General features: G+C 39.1%; 2 protein-coding genes across 3 annotated transcripts in view; both read left to right on the top strand.

The window, feature by feature from the left end:
• The window catches only part of smurf2 (SMAD specific E3 ubiquitin protein ligase 2), an 83,053-nt gene extending 76,385 nt beyond the window's left edge, over positions 1–6,668 (top strand). Inside the window, exons 18-19 of the mRNA XM_030140454.1 lie at positions 3,865–3,940; positions 4,061–6,668. Coding sequence (XP_029996314.1) covers positions 3,865–3,940; positions 4,061–4,160 — 176 coding nt within the window. The 3' untranslated portion in view covers positions 4,161–6,668. The remainder of the gene's footprint in view (positions 1–3,864; positions 3,941–4,060) is intronic.
• Positions 6,669–7,789: 1,121 nt separating this feature from the next.
• Positions 7,790–13,237, top strand: ddx5 (DEAD (Asp-Glu-Ala-Asp) box helicase 5). Of its 2 annotated transcripts, none has more exons than XM_030140458.1 (13): positions 7,790–7,951; positions 8,636–8,807; positions 8,939–9,035; positions 9,114–9,247; positions 9,332–9,397; positions 9,543–9,684; positions 9,798–9,958; positions 10,049–10,221; positions 10,342–10,452; positions 10,553–10,614; positions 10,696–10,755; positions 12,092–12,313; positions 12,516–13,237. In XM_030140458.1, the coding sequence occupies exons 1-13, from the start codon at positions 7,899–7,901 to the stop codon at positions 12,917–12,919; spliced, it is 1,857 nt and encodes a 618-aa protein (XP_029996318.1). In that variant the 5' UTR covers positions 7,790–7,898; the 3' UTR covers positions 12,920–13,237. The 2 variants fall into 2 exon arrangements, with proteins under 2 accessions (XP_029996318.1, XP_029996319.1); XM_030140459.1 differs by having other exon boundaries at positions 12,092–12,326; positions 12,516–12,695.
• Positions 13,238–21,518: the final 8,281 nt, after the last annotated feature.

Genomic DNA, 21,518 nt, shown 5'->3' with positions numbered 1-21,518 from the left:
GTACATAGGTTGTCCAGTTGTCTCACAGACAGTGCCATTCAGTACCTCACATAAGTCAGCTCTACTAAGTTTATAATAAGTTTATACTTCTCTATACTTATAAATAAGTTTATACTTCTTCCTACTCCTTTTTGACCATGCAAAATTCAGACTTTACGTACTTGAAGATAGATTCTGTTCATTTAAATGTTATTTTGTTTTTGTCTTAATTTGCTTCATTTTGTTTTTTGTTTCTTTGCATGTTCGAAATAAATAAATACTTTTGGTGAAAACATGAGAGACAAAAAAGACCCAAAAACAACATACAAACACATACTTGGACTTCCAGTAGCAGATTGGGCCTGATTTTTAAATGCTGTGCATAAAGTTATATGAAGGGACAACTGAAAGGCAACTCTTTTATCAGTAACAGCATCTAAATACTGCCTTTTTAGCTCACCGGCCGACAGGCCATGAGCTGTTATGAAGGTGCTGTGTTCGTTAACAATTTCTGCAAATATCTTCTCTGAGACTACTGGTTGAATACATTTCAAACTTCATATGTAGCTTCCTTGGGTGAAGTAAAAAACTTTCAAACAAAATATAAAAGACATCATGTCCCAACATATTTAAATCTGTTGAACTGTAATTTCTTAAGAGTTTTTCATCCAGAAAAGCCACAGCTCCTTAGAACTCCTAGATTAGATTAGATAGAACTGTACTGATCCTTTGGGCAAGGCCCTCAGGAAATTGAGGTTCCAATAGCAGCACCACACGGAATATACACACAAGAAATACCACAAGAAAACAGCAATACAATAACTATAAAAAAAAAACAGTAGTGAAAAATTGCAATTGCACATTGGAAAGTACTTGTAGAAACAACAAGTAGCAAAATAGTAATAATAAAGTAGTAGTAGTAATAATAATAAATAAAAACAAATAGCTTATTATGTTATAATATGATAATATATTATAAAATGCACAATATGTAAAAAAAAAAAAAAAAATATGTATATATATATATATATATATATATATATATATATATATATATATGTATATATGTGTGTGTGTGTATATACAGGGTGGGGAAGCAAAATTTACAATATTTTGAGGCAGGGATTGAAAGACAGTGTATGACCAATTAGATTATTGAAAGTCATGAGAATTTATTTGCCACAAGAAAATTTACATAATAGAAAATGTTTTTATTGTATGTGTCCTCCTTCTTTCTCAATAACTACCTTCACACGCTTCCTGAAACTTGCGCAAGTGTTCCTCAAATATTCGGGTGACAACTTCTCCCATTCTTCTTTAATAGTATCTTCCAGACTTTCTCGTAATAGTTTTGCTCATAGTCATTCTCTTCTTTACATTATAAACAGTCTTTATGGAAACTCCAACTATTTTTGAAATCTCCTTTGGTGTGACGAGTGCATTCAGCAAATCACACACTCTTTGACGTTTGCTTTCCTGATTACTCATATGGACAAAAGTTTCTGAAAAGGTATGGATAATAGTGTTAGGTATGATTATGACATCAATATATGTTTGGTTTCAAAACAATTGACGTAGTGCCTGCTGAGAAAAACAACTAAATGTTCATTGTAAATTTTGCTTCCCCACCCTGTGTGTGTGTGTGTGTATGTGTGTGTGTATATATATATATATATATATATATATATATATATATACACATATGTGTGTGTGTGTTTAATAATCACAGGATAAAAATTATACATCGTTGTTATATTACTTATTATAAAGTGATAGCAGTAATAGTAGTCATAAATATGGAAGTAATAATAATAATAAGCCGCGATGAGAGAACTAAATTACCAACAGCAAGAAAACAAACACTGCACACTGGAATAAACAACAAACAACATTGCAAGCAGTTGTATGTCTATGCAGGCCATTTTTGATGTGTCCAGTACGACAGTGTCAGCATCTTCATGAAAATGTTCAGTGTCAGGATTCTCGGGCTGTCAAAGAACAGACAGAGGAACAAAGGCTGAAGTAATTTGTAACAAAAAAAAAAAAAAACAAAAAAAACCCATTTTCATAAATTAGAAGCATTGACAGTGAAAACTAAGTCTTCTGAGAGGACTAGACACAGAGCTCTGAGGCCCGTGTGTCCTGTTCACTCAGTCTGTTGCGGTTGTCAAATGTATTAAATGTCATTATGAAACTACATCCAGACGCTTCGAAAACCGTACCTGCAGCAGCCTGAGGTAAGAATAAATGAATTTACATGAAGGGCCTTTGTCAGACAAACACAGGACAAATGATCAACAAACAGCTGTAAGCCTCTCATATCTAAATTTACATTTTAAATCCTGTCAGTCCATAAAAATACAACAGTAACATCATGACACTAAAAATACACACAGTGATCTTTAAAGCTGAACTGACCCTGATCACATAAAGGTGAAAAAACTTAGTAGCTTCATAAACAAATTTCCATTCACATGTACCTGCATCAGTAAATATCCTCCTGAGACTCAGCAATGCATTTTTGTTCTCTGTAATGGACAAAAGTTTCACACACACACACACAGTGGCATTATTCCGTTTCGAGTCAAGGCAAATATTTAATGTAAAAAAGCCTAAACTTTTACTTACTGGGTCTTAGGAGGATATATCAGATCTTGAACACAACTCTCTTCTGTCCTGGTGGTTGCTGTGGTACAGATACAGATTCATTCATTCATTCATCTTCTGAACCACTTTGTGCTCGAGAGGTTCATGGGGGTGCTAGAGCTGATCCCAGCTACATTTTGGGCGAAGGCCAGGTACACCCTGGACGTGTCGTCAGTTCATCACAGGGCAGAATCATCCATTCAACTCAATAAATCCTAAAACTTGTTGAGGATTCCAAATGTGATAGATGGATGGATAACTGTATTGTCTGTTCCAAGTAAAAAACAGAAATTCTTCTATGGCCACGGCTGTAAGACAAAGTTTTAAAAAAACATACTCGGGCATTAAAAACACCCACACACATCAAAAACACAGTACAGCAGATAAAAACAAGTAAAACACCTAAAAAATCTAAAAGGACTAAAAACACAGTGCAGTCTATTTTGTGTTGTTAAGAGCAGCTCTTGCAGAGGGGATGAAGGATTTTTTTATAGAAGTTTTTCCTGGCCAGTGGGGTTCTGTAGCGTCTGCCTGATGGCAGCAGCATGAAGGAGTGGTGGAGGGGATGGGAGGGGTCCTCAGTGATAAGGGTGGCTTTCCTCATCACTGAGCGTCTATACAGTTCACTCAGAGGGGGTTGGGCTGTTTGAGTGATTTTACTGGCATGATTAATCATTTGGGAGAGTTTTGTTTTGTGTTTGATGATGAGGAAGTTGAACCAGGGTGAGATGTTATAGGTGAGGATGAATTTGATGAGTGATTTGTAAACGAGGGTTAAAATGTCTTTGCTGATGTTAAAAGAACTGAGCTTCCTGAGCAGGTGGAGACGCTGCCATATCTCATTCCAAAAACATGCAAAACAGAACATTTTACCCTGTCTTCAATTAAAATGTGGACAAAACATACCTTTAAGTAAGTAAGAAAGTAAGTACTTTCACAGAAACAATTCACTAAGTGCTTTACAGTAAAATCAGAAGTAGGATACATAGACACACAGCTACATACACAATATACAGTTAAAAACATACAAGCAAATTGTCATAAAACCCACACCTAACTAAAAACCCTGTCTAAACAACAAGGTCTTCAGCTGCTTTTAAAAGACTCTACAGAACCTTTACTTTGGTAACACACAAAACGCTTTATTTGTATGAATGTAATTGTACCTAGATTCTTTTTAGATGTTTTCCAGTGCAGAGCAGACATGTTGAAGTCCATTATTGTCTGTTTTTTTTCCAGGTGCTGCTGGTCCACGGCTCTTTACCATCCACCAGATTGATGCCAGCACCAACAACCTGCCCAAAGCCCACACCTGGTGAGACCATGGAAACCATCTCATCATGTGATCAAAGCCACTTTGACAGGAGTTTTTTAGGTAAACTCCTCAGTGATAAACTGTTGCTTTTAACACTTGTTTCTTCTTCTTTTCCTCCAGTTTCAATCGGATCGACATTCCTCCGTACGAACACTACGACAAACTGTATGACAAGTTGCTCACTGCCATCGAGGAGACGTGTGGTTTTGCCGTGGAGTGAGTTTCACAGACACAGGCAGAGCGCAACATCATTCAGAAGCAACATGGTCCGGCTGTGATCACCCCCCTTTTTCCTGCCTCCAAACATAAGATAAACCCACTCAGATGGGGGGGAGGATCATCCAAGGTTGCTTCACCCAGGGATGCCCACACATCCTGGGTACATGTGGCCAAGTCAAGAGAGGGTGTGCAGAGAAGACCAGAAAATGTCATCTGACGCTGATATATATATTTTTTTTACCCTCCAGCTCTCCTTTGCATTTTTTTTTTATCATTGAAAAGGATCTCTTCAGCTGCTAATAACTCAGACTATTTACTAACTTGTGGAACCTGCAGAATTTGCTGGCTCTTCCTTTTTTTCTAAGATTCATTTTAGCATTTAAATAAATAAACCGTACTCCATGTAGCAAAGCTCCATCTTAACAAGAAGACAAGGTCAGTTCACTCTGAAACAATAGCCGCATTAACAAGGAAAATGGTTTGTTTGCAGGGTTATTAACGGTTACTACAACCCGCTCGGAAACACTACATTTGGATGCATGACTCTGGCTCCGCGGTACCTTGGAGTGAGTACGCTGGGGCTATCGGTAACGCCAAGGCTGGAAAACGGGCATGTGTGCGGGCATGAAGACGAGACTGAATTGAACCAGAGGCCGACTGTTTACAACCCTCTCCAAAGACAGCAGACGGGATCTCTGCTCCTGAGTCACCGCCCAACAACCAGCACTGCATTCCCACAAACCTATTTCACACATTTAACAAACTAGTTTTGTTTGAAAAAGGAATAAATAGCTTGAAATGTGTTATTTTTATATAACAGGGAAAGTTGAAAAGGAAACAATAAAATTCTATATAATATATATAATTTATTGCTGTTATATTTCAGAAACCCCTTTCATTTGTTTCAGGCAAAATAAAATAAAAATCTTTTAAATGTTAAGTGTTGCTGTTTAAATTATAGAATACAATTTGTGAAAACAGAATTAAACTTGACTGAAAGGATGCTGCGGTCCACGTCTTGATGCAACTTCTCTCATCTTATACGCGGAGATGTGTCTTAAGGGCAAAAAACTCTGAAATACAATGTCCTCTGAGTGCCATAATCATTAATGAATGAATGAATCTGTGCAAATATTGAGCAGACCCTTTAAATTCTACTGATCTCATCCTGGAGCTGCATGTAGTGGTGTCATGTTTTGGCTTACTTGCCTTTTTTTTTTTCTTTTTTTTTTTTAACGGGTCATCATTTGTAGCTGGTCTGAACTATTGTAACTATTGTGTAATCTGCCATTTATTTCTAATGGTATTCTGTCCAGATCAAAAAAAAATCTGTCATCTATTTTATGCTGCTTCCATACTGTTGAAAAAAAGAAAAAAAACACCTCTACTACCTTCTACCCATGTGGTGCTAAACAACATTAATGTTTGTTCTAATGTATAAGATTGGCGACCTTCCTCACTAACATACTACTGCTTCACATAACACTCTGCTCATGCTCAAACCTGCATGTGGCCATCAAACATGTACAAGAGCTGTGTTTAGCCACATTCTCAGGAGACGTAGTTTGTAATGTCATCTAATTACTCAGCTGACAAACTAATTCTGACCATTTGTTTCAATTTCCTGAATGTTTCTGTTACATCACTGGCCAGATTTGTCATTTGCGTTGCCCACAGCAGACCATGAACATAGTAATTTTTTGCATGTCTTCATATGAGCTTTTGGTTGAAAGACCTGAATGAGATGAACTCATCTTTTTGCCTGCGATACAGTCCTGTCGGTAATGTGTTTTTTTTTTTTTTTTTGTTTTTTAAAGAGAAAGGGGGATCGTTTTCTACAATTTAAAATGAAATTCTTGAATGTTTATAAAAGATGCTGCCTGTTTAGCAATCTCAATGACCGTGGACTGTTCTTAAAGTTTGCATACACTTAAAAAAAAAAAGAACTGTTAATTTTCATTCTTTTATGTAGACAAGTGTATGCACAGTGAAAAGTGTCCTCAGATGGTGCTTTGTACAGTAATAAGATATTGTTCATATACAGTATGTGGATCAACAACCTGTAATTTATCTTTAACTTAAGTAGAAAAAGATTTTTTTTTTTTAATTAAAAAAAAAGGAGGAATTGCACACAAAAAGATTGAGGTCGCCATATGTATTTAATGGTGACTTCTATACCAGATATTCACTCACCTCTTCTTTCACGTCCAGTGCACAAGCTGATTGCCCTACTGTCTGTTCCCACACTACATCGCTCAGCAATGCCCCGTAGCTGCCTCTCACTGAAGAACTCAACTCTTTTGTTTTGTTTTTGTTTTCTTCTTTTGAACAAGTTGAGAGATGACACTTTTTTCTTTTTTTTTTTAAACAGCATGATCCACAAGCAGGACTATATCTCTCATAGCTGACTGATGCAATTTGATGTATGTTAACACTATCATTTTGTAAGAGTATTTTATTTTTGTGTGTAATTAGTTCTAATTAAACTTGCCTTTGTCTAACAATGTAAGACCTTGTACCAACATGTCTTTTTATTTCCCTTTTTGTCAATCAAATGGAAGCACACAGACATTCGAGCACATCAAAAACTGCTATAATACAGGATTTATTACTTTAGATCAAGTGATCGGGGACTTGATAATGCCACACTATTGGGGAATAAATATCAAAGTTGGGGGTGCAAAGACCAAGGCTTTACATGTAAATGGAACAAACCCCCTACCACCCACTGTGTATTCAATGATACTTCCCTCAGGATTAGAGCGTCTGGCAGATGGTTCAATGGGGGCAAAGAAAAGGGGTCAAAGTCAGAGAATGTGCTGGTGGGGGAAAACATGCCAGGTACTACATCTCTTCTACTGCATGTTTAAAATAGGTTTTGACAAAGATAAAACTTGTAGAGGTTTACACTTCAAATTTATGCATTTAATGTAATCTTTCCAAACATTTTTTTAAAATGGCAAAGCACTCAGTTACAGACACATTTATTTTCTGTTCTTTTTAGTTTTGTTCATTTCTAGATCAAGTGTGAATTTTAATACATAATCGATTTAACGATCGATTTCACAAACATTCTCATTTTAGTACTCTGTAAAACTCCAGTGAACATACCCGGATTATTTAGTGGAGGACACCTTTGGGCTGGGCCTGCTGACGTCATTTACTGTAACATCACGGAAACATGGTCGCAGGCCGGATTACAGGTTTTGGTCATATACGTGTTCATCCGCAAAAATCAAAAGGAACAGTCGTAAAAATGACGGCAGTTTTCCCACTGTCAGTAGACCACTTTGTGCTAAATTGCAAGTTTTTAGAAAAGACAACGTATACGATCAATTGTTAAGGTTTTATTCTAAAATGTTCGTGACTATCTTAATAAAAGAAAAGTACGTTTTTCTGTCTGTTCTAATTCCTGCATTATTGTCCAACCAGCTATAGTGCACAATATATTTACAGACTGGTTTACATGTTTGTTTGTTTATTTTACATGTTTTAACAGAAATTGTGGGTTAACTTTTCATTATGTCTAATGTCAGATGCATCATAGGAAGCTGAAGTTTTAACGCCTTTCGGCGGATGAATACACCGGAAGTTGGACTTCCTCTTGCCATATATACCGGGCCTCATTTTTACGTTACCGGCATTTCAGCATCACTGCCGGCCGGCCTCAAAGTCGACCGAAGAGCTACACTGTAGGAAATTTATCTTTTTTATTTTATTTATACACATTGTTTACAATATGCCAGGATATTCCGACAGAGACCGTGGTAGAGACCGAGATAGAGACAGAGGGTGAGTACAGTTTAGTGATTTTTTTTAACGGTTTTTTTCCCCCTATGATCCTAAGAGACGACCGAAATTATTTAGAACCACAAAATATTAAGACTAAATCAGATATTCTCGTCATACTTAAACTAAGCGGTCTGTTGTCGTTTGAGACTCATCTTAAAAGTAGGAATAGTAGGTTTTATGTGTCTCGCAGGCCCAGGCCGTTCACCGGAGCCTGTTGTCGTTGGCTCAAGGCCTTGTCTGGCCTCGTGCCCCAGCGAAGCCGCTTTCGTTAGCTTCAGGGTAGCTAAACATTAGCTGTTCTTAAGTTACAGTTAAACACCATGTAATTGGTCAGTGACAAACTAGATATTACTGGGCTAACTCGTTTCACACCCACGGACAAAATGGAGTTGGAATTAACTTTACAGGTAGGGTATAATTTGTCGCTGTAGCGCGCAGCGGTTGAAGTAGCTCCCACAGCTGGCTGTCGGCTTTTCGCCATGTGGCAGAGTGAATGCGGATACAAAATGCCGGCGGTGTTTCCATTGTTCCTCTACTGGCTGGAAAGTATACAGCAACTACGTGGGTTTGTCGAATCGCGTAGATGAGATCAGTCTCTGTTCCTAAACCAGCAATGTCCCGACTTTGGGTTATTTGACCAAGCATTTTCTGACTTTATTGAATACGGACTGTTGGTTTTTGCAGCTATGGCGGCGGTCCTCCTCGCTTTGGTGGAAATCGTGGTGGTGGCGGAGGAGGAGGGAAGTTTGGAAATCCCGGCGATCGTCTGCGGAAGAAACACTGGAACCTGGACGAGCTCCCAAAGTTTGAGAAGAACTTTTATCAGCAGCATCCCGATGTGGCTCGGAAGTCTATGGTATGTAAGCAGCATGGTCTGGTCACTGTTATGCAACACCTCTTAAATGTGCTTGGCGATGCACGTGTTATAGTTATGTAATCATCCAAGACCACAGCAACTTCATGTGCTCCCCTCGTTTCATGTTACAGCAAGAAGTTGAACAGTATAGAAGAGCCAAAACGATTACACTGAAGGGGAGAGAGTGTCCAAACCCCATCACAAAGTTCCATGAAGCAACATTTCCATGTAAGTTTTCAGATCTGAAGAATAAATGTCATATTGTTTTTTGTTTGCATCCAAAGTAATGTTTTGTTCCTTTCCCAGCCTATGTGATGGATGTAATCACCAAACAGAACTGGACTGAACCAACACCCATCCAGGCCCAGGGCTGGCCTCTGGCGCTCAGTGGCAAGGATATGGTCGGCATTGCGCAGACAGGTTCTGGCAAAACTCTCTCTGTAAGTGATTACAGTTATGTGCTTTGTATAATGAATGACATAGTTGTTTAATTAATGGTAGTAATAGTTGTATCTCTTCTACAGTATCTCTTGCCTGCTATTGTTCACATCAACCACCAGCCTTTCCTGGAGCGTGGAGATGGACCTATTGTAAGTAAATAGTTAAATATCCTATTTTATGCACCTTTTTACCACTCCCACTTATCCTACTCAGTCACATTTGTAATGAATAAACAGTTTTAAAATGTGGTGTTGCTTGTTATTTGTACTCATGTCATTTTTTTCCTTCTTGCAGTGCTTGGTGCTGGCCCCAACCCGTGAGCTGGCACAACAGGTGCAGCAGGTGGCTGCAGAATATGGCAGAGCTTCTCGCCTTAAGTCTACCTGCATTTATGGAGGTGCACCAAAGGGACCTCAGATCCGTGACTTGGAGAGAGGTAGCTACATTTTTTTAGATTGTGTGCCTGATGTTTGTTTGAGCAGTAAATGTGTAACCCTGAAAAACTAAACTGTAAATGGTTGAAGTCTCATAAGAAACTTTGTTTTTAAGGTGTTGAGATCTGCATTGCAACTCCAGGGAGGCTCATTGATTTCCTGGAGTCAGGAAAGACAAACCTCCGACGTTGCACATACCTTGTGCTAGATGAGGCCGACAGAATGCTGGACATGGGCTTTGAACCACAGATCCGGAAAATTGTTGACCAAATCAGAGTAAGTACTTTACAGTGTAAGGACAACGTCATATTTCCAGTTGGTGTTGACATTTTTACTTATGTGAAAGTGTACATTTTTCATTTACAGCCTGACCGCCAGACCCTGATGTGGAGTGCCACTTGGCCAAAGGAAGTTCGTCAGTTGGCAGAAGACTTCCTTAAGGACTACGTTCAGATCAATATAGGGGCACTGCAGCTGAGTGCCAACCACAACATCCTGCAGATAGTTGATGTCTGTAATGATGGAGAGAAGGAGAATAAGTGAGTAACAAGTTAAGGAATAGTACAGTAAAAGTTCAAGCAGTTCTTTAACAATGTCTAATTGCTCCAGGATAGGTGTGAGTATAATCTTACAGTAATTCTTTCACTTTTCTCACTTAGATTGATTCGTCTTCTTGAGGAAATCATGAGTGAAAAGGAGAACAAGACCATCATATTTGTTGAGACAAAGCGGCGATGCGATGACCTGACCAGGAGAATGAGAAGGGACGGGTATGTAGTAAACTTGATTCACTGATACCATGTCTGTTCTACTTTAATTATGCAACACATTTTTGGCTTGAATTAAAGTCATAACATTGAATTCTTACAGATGGCCTGCTATGGGAATCCATGGAGATAAAAGCCAGCAGGAGAGAGACTGGGTTCTCAATGGTGAGGTTGATTTGCCCTTAAATTCACATTATCATCCTCTAGGAGCTACAAGATATTTAATTTTCCCTTTTTTTTTTCCAGAGTTCAAATTTGGGAAGGCTCCTATCCTCATTGCTACAGATGTTGCCTCCAGGGGTCTAGGTCAGTATCCTCCCTGAACAGCTACCTACTTGAATGTATTTAAAAGAAAGTGTATTTGCTTTCTTTAACTCTTCTGCTTCTTTCTGAGTTTCTCCCCCTCAACTGAAGGAGCAGTCTGTGTGGCAGGGCCTTGGCATGACAAGCCCAGGTCTCCAGAGGGGGAAGGAGGATTCTTGGAGGTGTCCTGACTGGCGAGGCACGGGTCTCCCAGTCATGCAGAAAAGAGACAGAGGTGACCAGGCCCAAGTGCAGCATATCGCGCTGGCCTGCCAAAAAAGTGGGGAGAGTTTAGGGCTGGCCACAGTTCCTCCCCTCTATGCTTGCCTGTTCTCTGGCAAGGGTTTGGACTGCTTCACACACCCAGGCTCTTAAAGTGTCCCAGCTCAAAGCCCAGCTACACTGTCTCCTATAGTCTTGCATGTATGTTGGTGCACTGCATTGCAAGCCATTTGAGTCATTTGGAAGGCGCTTTCTGTTGTGTAGACTTGTAAAGCATGGGTGGAATAAATGTTGCAGTTTCCTAAACTTCTTCCGGGAGAACAGTTTGCCTGATCGATCATACCTTCACCTCTGTAAAGACATGGCTACTGGCCCTTTTGGTGACAGTGGGACATGCTAGTTGGACACAACTTGGACAAAATCCAAGCTCACACTCCTCCCTCGCCTGCGTTTCAAAGTCATGTCGAGACCTGCCAACGAGAGACATTATGGTCAAGTGAACACTGGGTCTGGGAAAATCTTGCCATGGCGAGTGTGGATGCACTGTTTGTAGGCATCCAACAAATTGGTTCAGATCGACAGTTACTTGGCAAGAGACAACTGCAGTGTGAGCTTTAGCACAAGCATCACGAGTGTGCGAGACAAAGGGCCGTTTGTTCTACCCTGTTAATTGAAGCACACTAGGAGACAGTAGTGTACATAGTAGCCCTACTGTGTAGAGACACCTGAGGGTCACTTGACAGTATGTGGGGCGTGCGCTGCAATGGGAATGGACTAGTGAATGCATACTCCAAAATGGTAAGACTTCTGATCCATTCTTTGTGAGGGTAGCTAGTTCAGCAGTGGTTCAAGAGGAGGGGTTTTATTTCATCCCAGTGGATTGGAAGTGAATGGAGTGTGCATCGTTTCTCTTTTCCCACCGTAGTCTCCCCGTGGAGTAACTGTTTGTAGTTTGGACTAATGTGTTTTTTGCAGCATTGTAAATGTATTGGCCACACCTGCCCAATGAGAGTACTAATTTGGCCTTGTTTCTGATCTGGTTGTTGTGGTGGCGTTGGTGCACATCTGTGTGCTGTCCTACTTTCCCATTATGCCACACCGCAACACAATCTTACAGATGTTGAAGACGTCAAATTTGTCATCAACTTTGACTACCCCAACAACTCTGAGGACTATATCCACCGCATTGGCAGAACAGCACGTAGCCAAAAGACAGGCACTGCTTATACCTTCTTCACCCCGAACAACATGAGGCAGGCCAGTGACCTCATCTCTGTGCTTCGAGAGGCCAACCAGGCCATCAACCCCAAGCTCCTCCAGATGGCAGAAGACAGAGGAGGTAAATCTAATTGGTGAGATACAGAAACTGTGCTGTGAATGACAGCCTCTTTTCTCTTGTCCTACACTGTCTTTTTGATCTAAAAAGTGGATAGGTTCTATAGGTATCTTAAACCACAAAACTGAAACTTGAAACACAACACTGAGACATGCTTCACTTCTTTAAGCTAAATTGTCATGACTTTGTTAATCCTTTTTTGCAGGTCGTTCAAGGGGAGGGAGAGGTGGCGACTACAGAGATGACCGTCGGGATAGGTATTCTGGCAGGCGTGATTTCGGTAGTTTTAGGGACAGGGATAATGGTAGGGGGTTTGACAATGGACCAAGTAAAAACTTTGGCACAAGTTCACAAAATGGAGGGTATGGGGCCAACAATGGCTACAGTGGGGGCAGCTACAATGGGAATGGACAGGCCAACTTCAGTAGTAACCAAACGGGATCCTTCGGAGGTCAGAACAACTTCCAAGCTTCGCAGTTTGGCGCCAGTAAAGGTGCTACTCAAAACGGTGCGAGTCACCCGCCATTCTCCTTCCCCCAGGCACAGGCTCCGCAGCAGCACCCTCCACCACTGGTGCCCTACGCCATGCCCCCTCAGTTCACTCAGTAATCTCATACACATTTGAAAGAAGTAATTTATTGCTTTTTTTGTCTCATTTAAGTTAATCCAGTAAATTTGGTTTTTTTGTATTTACAACAGGGTTACAACTTGAAACCTCTTATCAAGATCTGCAGTGCAGCAATAGTGATGTTGCACACTTCTTTTCCTATTTTCTATTTAATTTGTTACATTCCTCAGTAATGTTTTAGTTATGTTTTGTACTAGCTAATTACAGATGTATTGGATTTTCATATGTAAAGTGATGTTAAATTCCTAACTTGGAAGTGCACTGCATGATCTTTGAAATAAAACAAAAAACTACCACAAGTGTTGTGCTTCTTGACTGCCTGTGTCTATGTAACGGTACAGGTTACACTGGTATTACCTTTCCTGGCCAGTAGGTGTCAGTTCAGTTAAATCTTCAAGCATTAAGTTGGTACATTCACCTCTTGAACTTGATGTTCCTCAATCCAAAAACATCAGTTTTTCTTCTTGACAATAGACTTGATCAGAACAATGTAATACTGTGTGCATTGGTAATTGGTTACATTGTAATCCTTTTTGACATGTGTAACACTGGAAAGAACAGATGGAAATAAGGCACTATCTTGATAGAAGAATAAATAAAAGGTAAAAAACTAAAAAGCAAGTTGTATGCAAAGATTTCTAACAAAACTAAGAGTTGAACTTGAAGTAAAGTTGAGGAAATCAAAGGTAGCCCACAAGTTTTATTTCAAGGTGCACAGGCAGCAATTTGTTAGTCCAGGTTACTGAGTTTGTGTTACATTTGCACAACAGAGGAAATCTAACTGTTGAGTGTATTTCCCTATGAGAGCCTTTGGTGTACTGACATCTATGTATATAAAATTAGGAATGTTATGTGATTTTCTGTATAAGATTATATTAAGATATTCAGGTAGGTTGGTATTCAACCAAATTGGATATTTGGAAAATAAAGAACATCCACATTAATTGCATAAGGATTAGATAACTGTATCTTATCACAACCCTACAATAATTTCTGCATTTATGTATGTGATGCTTGTTTACATTTATTTTGCATTGGTTTTGATCAACTTTTAGAAGGATAAACTTCATATACAGTTTAATACAGTACTTTGTATTCAGTGGGATTTGGAAATTTTTATGTTAGACTTTATAAATGTCTTTACTCAATGTGTTATCAAAAACTATCATTGCATTTTTTTTTAACAAAGATCCAAATAATGTCCCCCTTTTTGCTTCTGTACTTTGTGACAAAAGCTGCTTTGATGTTTAATGACAACTGTCAATCAGCCAAGGTTCAAAGGTCATGAGGTGTGACCATGTTGAAAGTGACCAATCTGTAAAGGTCAGTGTTCATGAAATCCAGTTGGTTGTATAATTTGAATGCACGTCTGTACATGGAATCAGAAGGTATAGTTGCTTGTGAATGTGTTTTACTGTTCTGTCTATTTGGCAGAAATCTGACAGCATAGTGTAGTATCTGTATATTCTTACAAACCACATTTCAAGAAAGTTGGGATATTTTCTTAATACACAATCAAAATTATAAGCTATTTACTGATTCGTTTGAACCTTTATTTACATAAGAATTAGGAAAATACATGTTTACCGACCAGTTTAAGAGTCTTTTGTACACATAAACTTTGATTATGACACCTGCAACACACTCAAAAACGGTGGGACGGATGCAGGTAACACTGATTTGTAATGTTTGTAGAATATACAGGTTACACAGCTTCATTACATTCCACAGTTATTAGATTAACTGGTAACAGATGAAAGAGGATCCAAAATTAAGCTTCACAAGGATAGAATGTGTCTCAATACTGTTTTGGAGAAAAATTTCACTCAGTTCAAACTGAATATTTCTCCATGTAAATATGTATGAGAGTCTGAGGAAAGCTCGTTTTGTAAAGCCTGAGGGTAGAAACTGCTGCTGAATGTACATAACCTTTGACCTTCAGGAGGCATCGCATTAGAAACTATTCTGCTCCCTTGATGAATGTAATCCATGGGCTTGGGAGGACTTTGTAAAACTGCTGACACTTAACACAAAGCAACCTGGAAATGTCTTAAGCAAGAAGGAAGATCTACGTTACAATCTGTGCAAAAACATAACTGGATCAGAGCTCAACTCGTATTGTCGTCTGATGACTCCACGTTTCGACTTGTTTTCAGGAAAAAAATGGGCGTTGGGTTTCTATGAGTTGAAGAAATGAAGAAGACCGTACAGACTTTCATCAGTAAAAGGTGCCAAAGCAGCATCTGTGATGGTCTGGGGCTGCATCAGTGTCCACATGACGGACCTGCACATGTGTGAAGGTCAGCCATTACAGAAACATTTGCTGTCTTCAGCCGACATCTTTTTCCTGGAGTCCATGGTTAGTTCAGGGGGACACTGCCTGGCCTCATACTGAGCTTCATAGTCCTGGACTGGACTGTCCTGTCTACAGTCCACATCTGTCCACTTCTGAAACCTGATGAAAATATCTGAACTTTTTGACTTTATTTTTCTTATTTTACTACAAACATGGTTAAACATACATAACACAAACAGCAGGATCAGGGAGTCACAACTTACATAGGAAAAATAATAAATGAATAAATAAATATGCATTCTCACACAGTGTAAATGTGTATGTGTATAGGTTACACCTGCTTAGGGATTTTTAAGCAGGTAGCATTTTTGAAGTTACTGAGCTAAGAAGAGGGTCCACTTTTTCCAATGTCCTACATCCTTTTGTAGCCTGAGATTATAAGTGATCTGCTCCATATGATGTAACTGATTCACAATATTTATGAAGATGTCCACAAAAGGGCCGTGTTTTTGAAGCCAGCATCTTGTGATAGCTTTCTTGCTGGCTGCCAGAAAAATCTTTAGTAAATATGAATAATTATTGCTTAAATCCCCTGGGGGAAGTCCAAGGTGTAGTGTTGGAAAGGACATATTAACCTCAAAGCTGAGTGCTTCAGAGACTGTTTTGGACACTTCCTCCCAAAACTGCCTGATAAAGGGACAAGACCAAAATATATGAGCGTGGTCCACCATTATTCTACCGCACCTCCAGCATGGCGGTGGGGTCCCCATTTGTCTAGATTTTTGTTTAGGGGTTATGAAATAATGAGTTACATTTTTCTGACAAAAGTCTCTCCAAGTTAGTGAGTTTGTGGAGGAGATTTGCATTTCCAATAAAAAAGAAAAAAAAAGCTTGAACTTTTTTATATTTATGACAGTGACAATCCTAGTCATCTTAGTCATATTCCATTTAGAGCACAGATGTCAAACATGCGGCCTGGGGGCCAAATCCGGCCCACCAAAGGGTTCAACCCAGCCCCTGGGAGGAATCTGTGAAATGCAAAACTTACACTGAAGATACACTATATTGCCAAAAGTATTTGCTCACCCATCCAAATAATCAGAATCAGGTGTTCTAATCACTTCCATGGCCACAGGTGTATAAAATCCAGCACCTAGGCATGCAGACTGCTTTTACAAACATTTGTGAAAGAATGGGTCACCCTCAGGAGCTCAGTGAATATCAGCGTGGAACTGTGATAGGATGCCACCTGTGCAACAAATCCAGCTGTGAAATGTCCTCGCTCCTAAATATTCCACAGTCACTGTCAGCTGTATTATAAGAAAGTGGAAGTGTTTGGGAACGACAGCAACTCAGCCACGAAGTGGTAGGCCACGGAAACTGACGGAGCGGGGTCAGCAGATGCTGAGGTGCAGAGTGCGAAGAGGTCGCCAACTTTCTGCAGAGTCAATCGCTACAGACCTCCAAACTTCATGTGGCCTTCAGATTAGCTCCAGAACAGTGCGCAGAGAGCTTCATGGAATGGGTTTCCATGGCTGAGCAGCTGCATCCAAGCCATACATCACCAAGTGCAATGCAAAGCGCCGGATGCAGTGGCGTAAAGCACGCCGCCACTGGACTCTAGAGCAGTGGAGGCGCCTTCTCTGGAGTGATCAATCGCACTTCTCCATCTGGCAATCTGATGGACAGGTCTGGGTTTGGCGGTTGCCAGGAGAACAATACTTGTGGGACCGCATTGTGCCAAGTGTAAAGTTTGGTGGAGGGGGGATTATGGTGTGGGGTTGTTTTTCAGGAGCTGGGCTTGGCCCCTTAGTTCCAGTGAAAGGAACTGGGAATGCTTCAGCATACCAAGACATTTTGGACAATTCCATGCTCTCAACTTTGTGGAAACATGACTGTGCACCAGTGCACAAAGCAAGGTCCATAAAGACATGGATGACAGAGTCTGGTGTGGATGAACTGGACTGGTCTGCACAGAGTCCTGACCTCAACCCCACAGAACACCTTTGGGATGAATTAGAGCGCAGACTGAGAGCCAGGCCTTCTGTCCAACATCAGTGTGTGACCTCACAAATGCGCTTCTGGAAGAATGGTCCGAAATTCCCATGAACACACTCCTAAACCTTGTGGACAGCCTTCCCAGAAGAGTTGAAGCTGTTACAGCTGCAAAGGGTGGACCCACGTCATATTGAACCCCATAGACTAGGAACGGGATGTCACTGAAATTCATATGTGAGTCAAGGCAGGTGAGCAAATACTTTTGGCAATATAGTGTATTAACAATCAAGGATATTAAATTTTTTTAGGTCATTTCAATCTAAAGTGGATCACACTGTAAAATACTATCATAACCTATAGATAAGGAAAACTGTACATTTTTCTCCTTTTTTTAGTGTAAAAAATGTTACATTACACAAGAATATTTACATTTACAGACTAGCCTTTTAGAAAAATGTGAATAACCTAAAATCTCTTAAGAGAAGTATGGGGAATTTTAATAATATTTTCCCTGTTATTAAATGTTTTGTGTATTTTTTTAGATCCGCTGTGATCTCTAAGTTGTGATTCACATGTATAAATGATAAACTAAGGCGTAATATTGTTAACATTGCACTTATTTTTCTTAAGAATTTACAGGTTGTTCATATTTGTTCGAGTACAATTCATAGATGTAAACATTTTCATTACGGAATTTAAATTTTTTCACTCAAAAGTTATTATTATCCTATTATTTGTATTATTTTACTGGTCTGGCCCACTTTATGCCATATTAGGCTGTATGTGGCCCCTGAACTAAAATGAGTTTGACACCCCTGATTTAGAGCAATTGAGAAGAAGAAGATATTTCTCAGCAATGTGTAAAGGAACAGAGGAGTTTCTGACAAATATAAAGACTAAACACTAATTTTCTGTAGCTGCTGATATAAACATAAGGATATTTTCAAATAAAAGAAGCAATTGGACTCATCTTTGCAAAAGTTTTTATTGTTAATGACATTTTAAAGCAAATGAACCAGCAGAGGCAGTGTATTATTTCATGTTAGCATAAAACTGTTAACTAGTATATGTGTATCGCTTGTGTATGAACAGTTCATCAGACCAGTAATAGTGTATACCAGGGGTGTCAAACTCATTTTAGTTCAGCGGCCAGATTCAGCTAAATTTGATCTGAAGTGGGCCGAACCAGTAAAATAATAACATAATAATATATAAATAATGTCAACTCCAAAGTTTCCTCTATGTTTTAAAGTGAAAAAAGTAAATTTACATTATGAAAAGGTTTACATCTACAAACTATCCTTTCAAAAGATGTGAATAACATGAACAAACTGAAAAAATAACTGTAATTTTAACAATATTCTGTCTCAGTTTATCATTTACACATGTACATTATAACTTACAGATCACAGTGGATCGACAAATACACAAAACATTGAGTAACAGGCAGAATACTGTTAAAATTGTACTTACTTTTCTTAAGACATTTCCAGTTCATATTTGTTCAGATTATTCACATTTTTTGCAAGTTTGTACTTTGTTTTAGTGTAAATACATGAAAATATTTACATTTGCAAAGAGAAACATTTGGAGTTGTCATTATTTCTATGTTATTATGATAGTATTTGACTGGTCCTTCCCACTTGAGATTGAATTGGTCTGAATGTGGAACCTGAACTAAAAGGATCGTTAATATCTTAGTGTAATTTTTGCTTTTCTCAAATTCATCCCAAGGGCCGGACTGGACCCTTTGGTGGGCCGGATTTGGCCCCCAGGCCGCATGTTTGACACCTCTGGTATATACTGTAAACAGCACAGTAGTATGTATGGATTCATGACATTCTGCCTGTACAAACAGATGTACAAATGGCTCCACCTGTTGGTAAAAGACCAGACATGTTGAAATCAGTTAAAGTTAGTGTATTGAGCTGTTGAATGATAACCCGAACCTGAAGACATGTGTCTATATCATCAAACATTGAAATGTGTTCACAGGTCAGCGCCCAGTAACTATAGATTAGAGCTGTGGGTGCGGCTGCGTCAAACTGCTTTCATACCTTCAGGACTGTGGCGTGAGGTATGTGTGGTACGCTGCCTGTGTAAATACTACTTAAGTTATATGAGTCAAAGATATTTTTTCATATCCTGATAGGTCACAGACACACCCTGCTTTTGACGGCTCCATTTGCATAAAAAAACATGTTGGACTTGTATTAGCTGGGAAGAAACAAAACTTTCCAACACATCTTTGTTGGCCAGAGAACATGGTATATTCATAGTTTACATTAATGTGATCATTCAGGAGAAAGAGGTGGACAAACAAGCTTATCTCATGAATTGCACAACGTGGAGATTAAACAAGTGGGCTGTGCTTGAGGAAAGTACAAGGATGGACCTAAAACGGCTGTAAGATGAAGCACATACTGAGTCTGGAACTGATGTGAACTCTGAAGCTTTACTGAGGTGGTGTCAAAAGAACACACAGACACATTATTAATGTATGATACTATATTACTATTTACTATAATAATGACAGTAAAATACAGCATATTTGAGTTCTGTCGGAGGGTAAAAGTCAAGGCCAGGTGAATGCGTCTAGTTCCTCGTGTCGCCTCATCAGTCATCAGCGTTGTCTTGTCTGACTGCTCTGTGTATTCGTAGTCCCTTTTACTTTTCTCTTGTTCCTTGTGTTAAATCCCTCCTTGTCCCCTCAGGTATGAGGGCGTTGGTCACTGTAGTAACTGCTCTGGGTGTGCATCAGACACACCTATCCCAAGCATGAGACGGAACAGCATGCTGAAGGGTTTTTGCCTATTGATGCAGAAAGTCATATTGTTTGACTGGGCTTCCAGGTTCCACCACCCACTTAACTGTGCGTGGTGCATATTTGTGTTCCATTCAAAAACACATGCACATGCCATCTTTAGAATTAGCTTTATCAGCACATTAGCCTGTATCTGTCCCTTTTGGCAGCAGATGGAGTTTGCATTCCTCACTCCAGATCTTGAAACTCATCACTCGGGTAATGTCACATGTTGTGTGTCCGATAACCACTGATAGGCTTCTTACACATTATCAGACAGTGATGTATTACAACAATTAGATGAATCCTCTGTTGAAAAGGAAATTATTTCATCAGTTAATAGGACAGAGTTTAATGTGTCCGAGGTGACGTACAAAACTCAAAATACCAGTGAAAATACAAGAAGTGAAGCTCATGAAATCAAAATGTCACCCAAGCAAGAGTGCGAAAGTATTAGCCTCTGTAGTAGCACAACTATTCATTTTGCATCAGTGTTACCTAAGTGTCTGCATAAGTTCGTAAATCATAAAACCCCAGTTCCAACAAAATTGGGACATTGTGTATAATGTGAATAAAAACAGAAGGGAATGATTTGCAAATCTTGTAACTCATATAATTTATTCACAATAATACACAGAAAACATATCAAATGTGCCAGTCAAAAAAAAAAAAGAAAGAAAAAGGTAATTTGGATTTGTGAAGAGCTGAAGGAACATTTTATAACTAGTTGACTAAATTGTCCACCAGTCATGATTTCATATAAAGCATCTCATGAAGGTTCTATAGAGGTAAAGAGGTTCATGAATCTGCAAAAAACTTCATATATGAACAGCAGAATAATTTCAGAATATTCTTCCTCAGCATAAAATTGCAAAGACTTTAAATATATCATCATCAGTACATAATATAATAAAAAGATTCTGAGAAACTGAAAAAAATCTGTGTGTGCATAAGGGAACACTTGTGTAAATTATTGTCTGTGAACACAAATGCAGTTTAACCTCCTGAGACCCAGGAAATGTCAGCAAAGTACAAGCTTTTTATGTTTTTTATGAAATAAGTGCCTATATTGGAAACATCATGATGCGACAGTTTTTTCAGATGCAGTTTTTACATTTTTTATGGAATATCCTTTGTGGTGGACAGTTTTCTTTTCTTGTTTTTGTATAAAGTTGTGAAACTCTTGTCCACAAATGTGGACAGAAAACCCATAGCTGGGTGTTAGGAGGTTAAAGCTCTATGATTCAAAGAAGAACCCACATGAGAACATAAGCCACAATCACAGCCGTCTTTTCTGGACCAGAGCTCATTTAAAATGGACTGAAACTGTTCTGTGATAAGACAAATTGAAATTTTAAGTTCTTTGTGGAGACCATGATGCCACATTCACTGGAATAAGAGGAGAAGGACAGCGGCTTGTTAGAAGGACTCAGTTCAAAACCTGCATCTCTAACAATGATGGTATGGGGGTGCATTAGTGCCT

This window comes from Sphaeramia orbicularis, chromosome 8, assembly GCF_902148855.1.
Source record: "Sphaeramia orbicularis chromosome 8, fSphaOr1.1, whole genome shotgun sequence".
In the NCBI taxonomy this organism is placed as follows: domain Eukaryota; kingdom Metazoa; phylum Chordata; class Actinopteri; order Kurtiformes; family Apogonidae; genus Sphaeramia; species Sphaeramia orbicularis.
The sequence above is the reverse complement of the archived record's forward strand: the minus strand, read 5'-3'. Positions and strand labels throughout refer to the sequence as shown.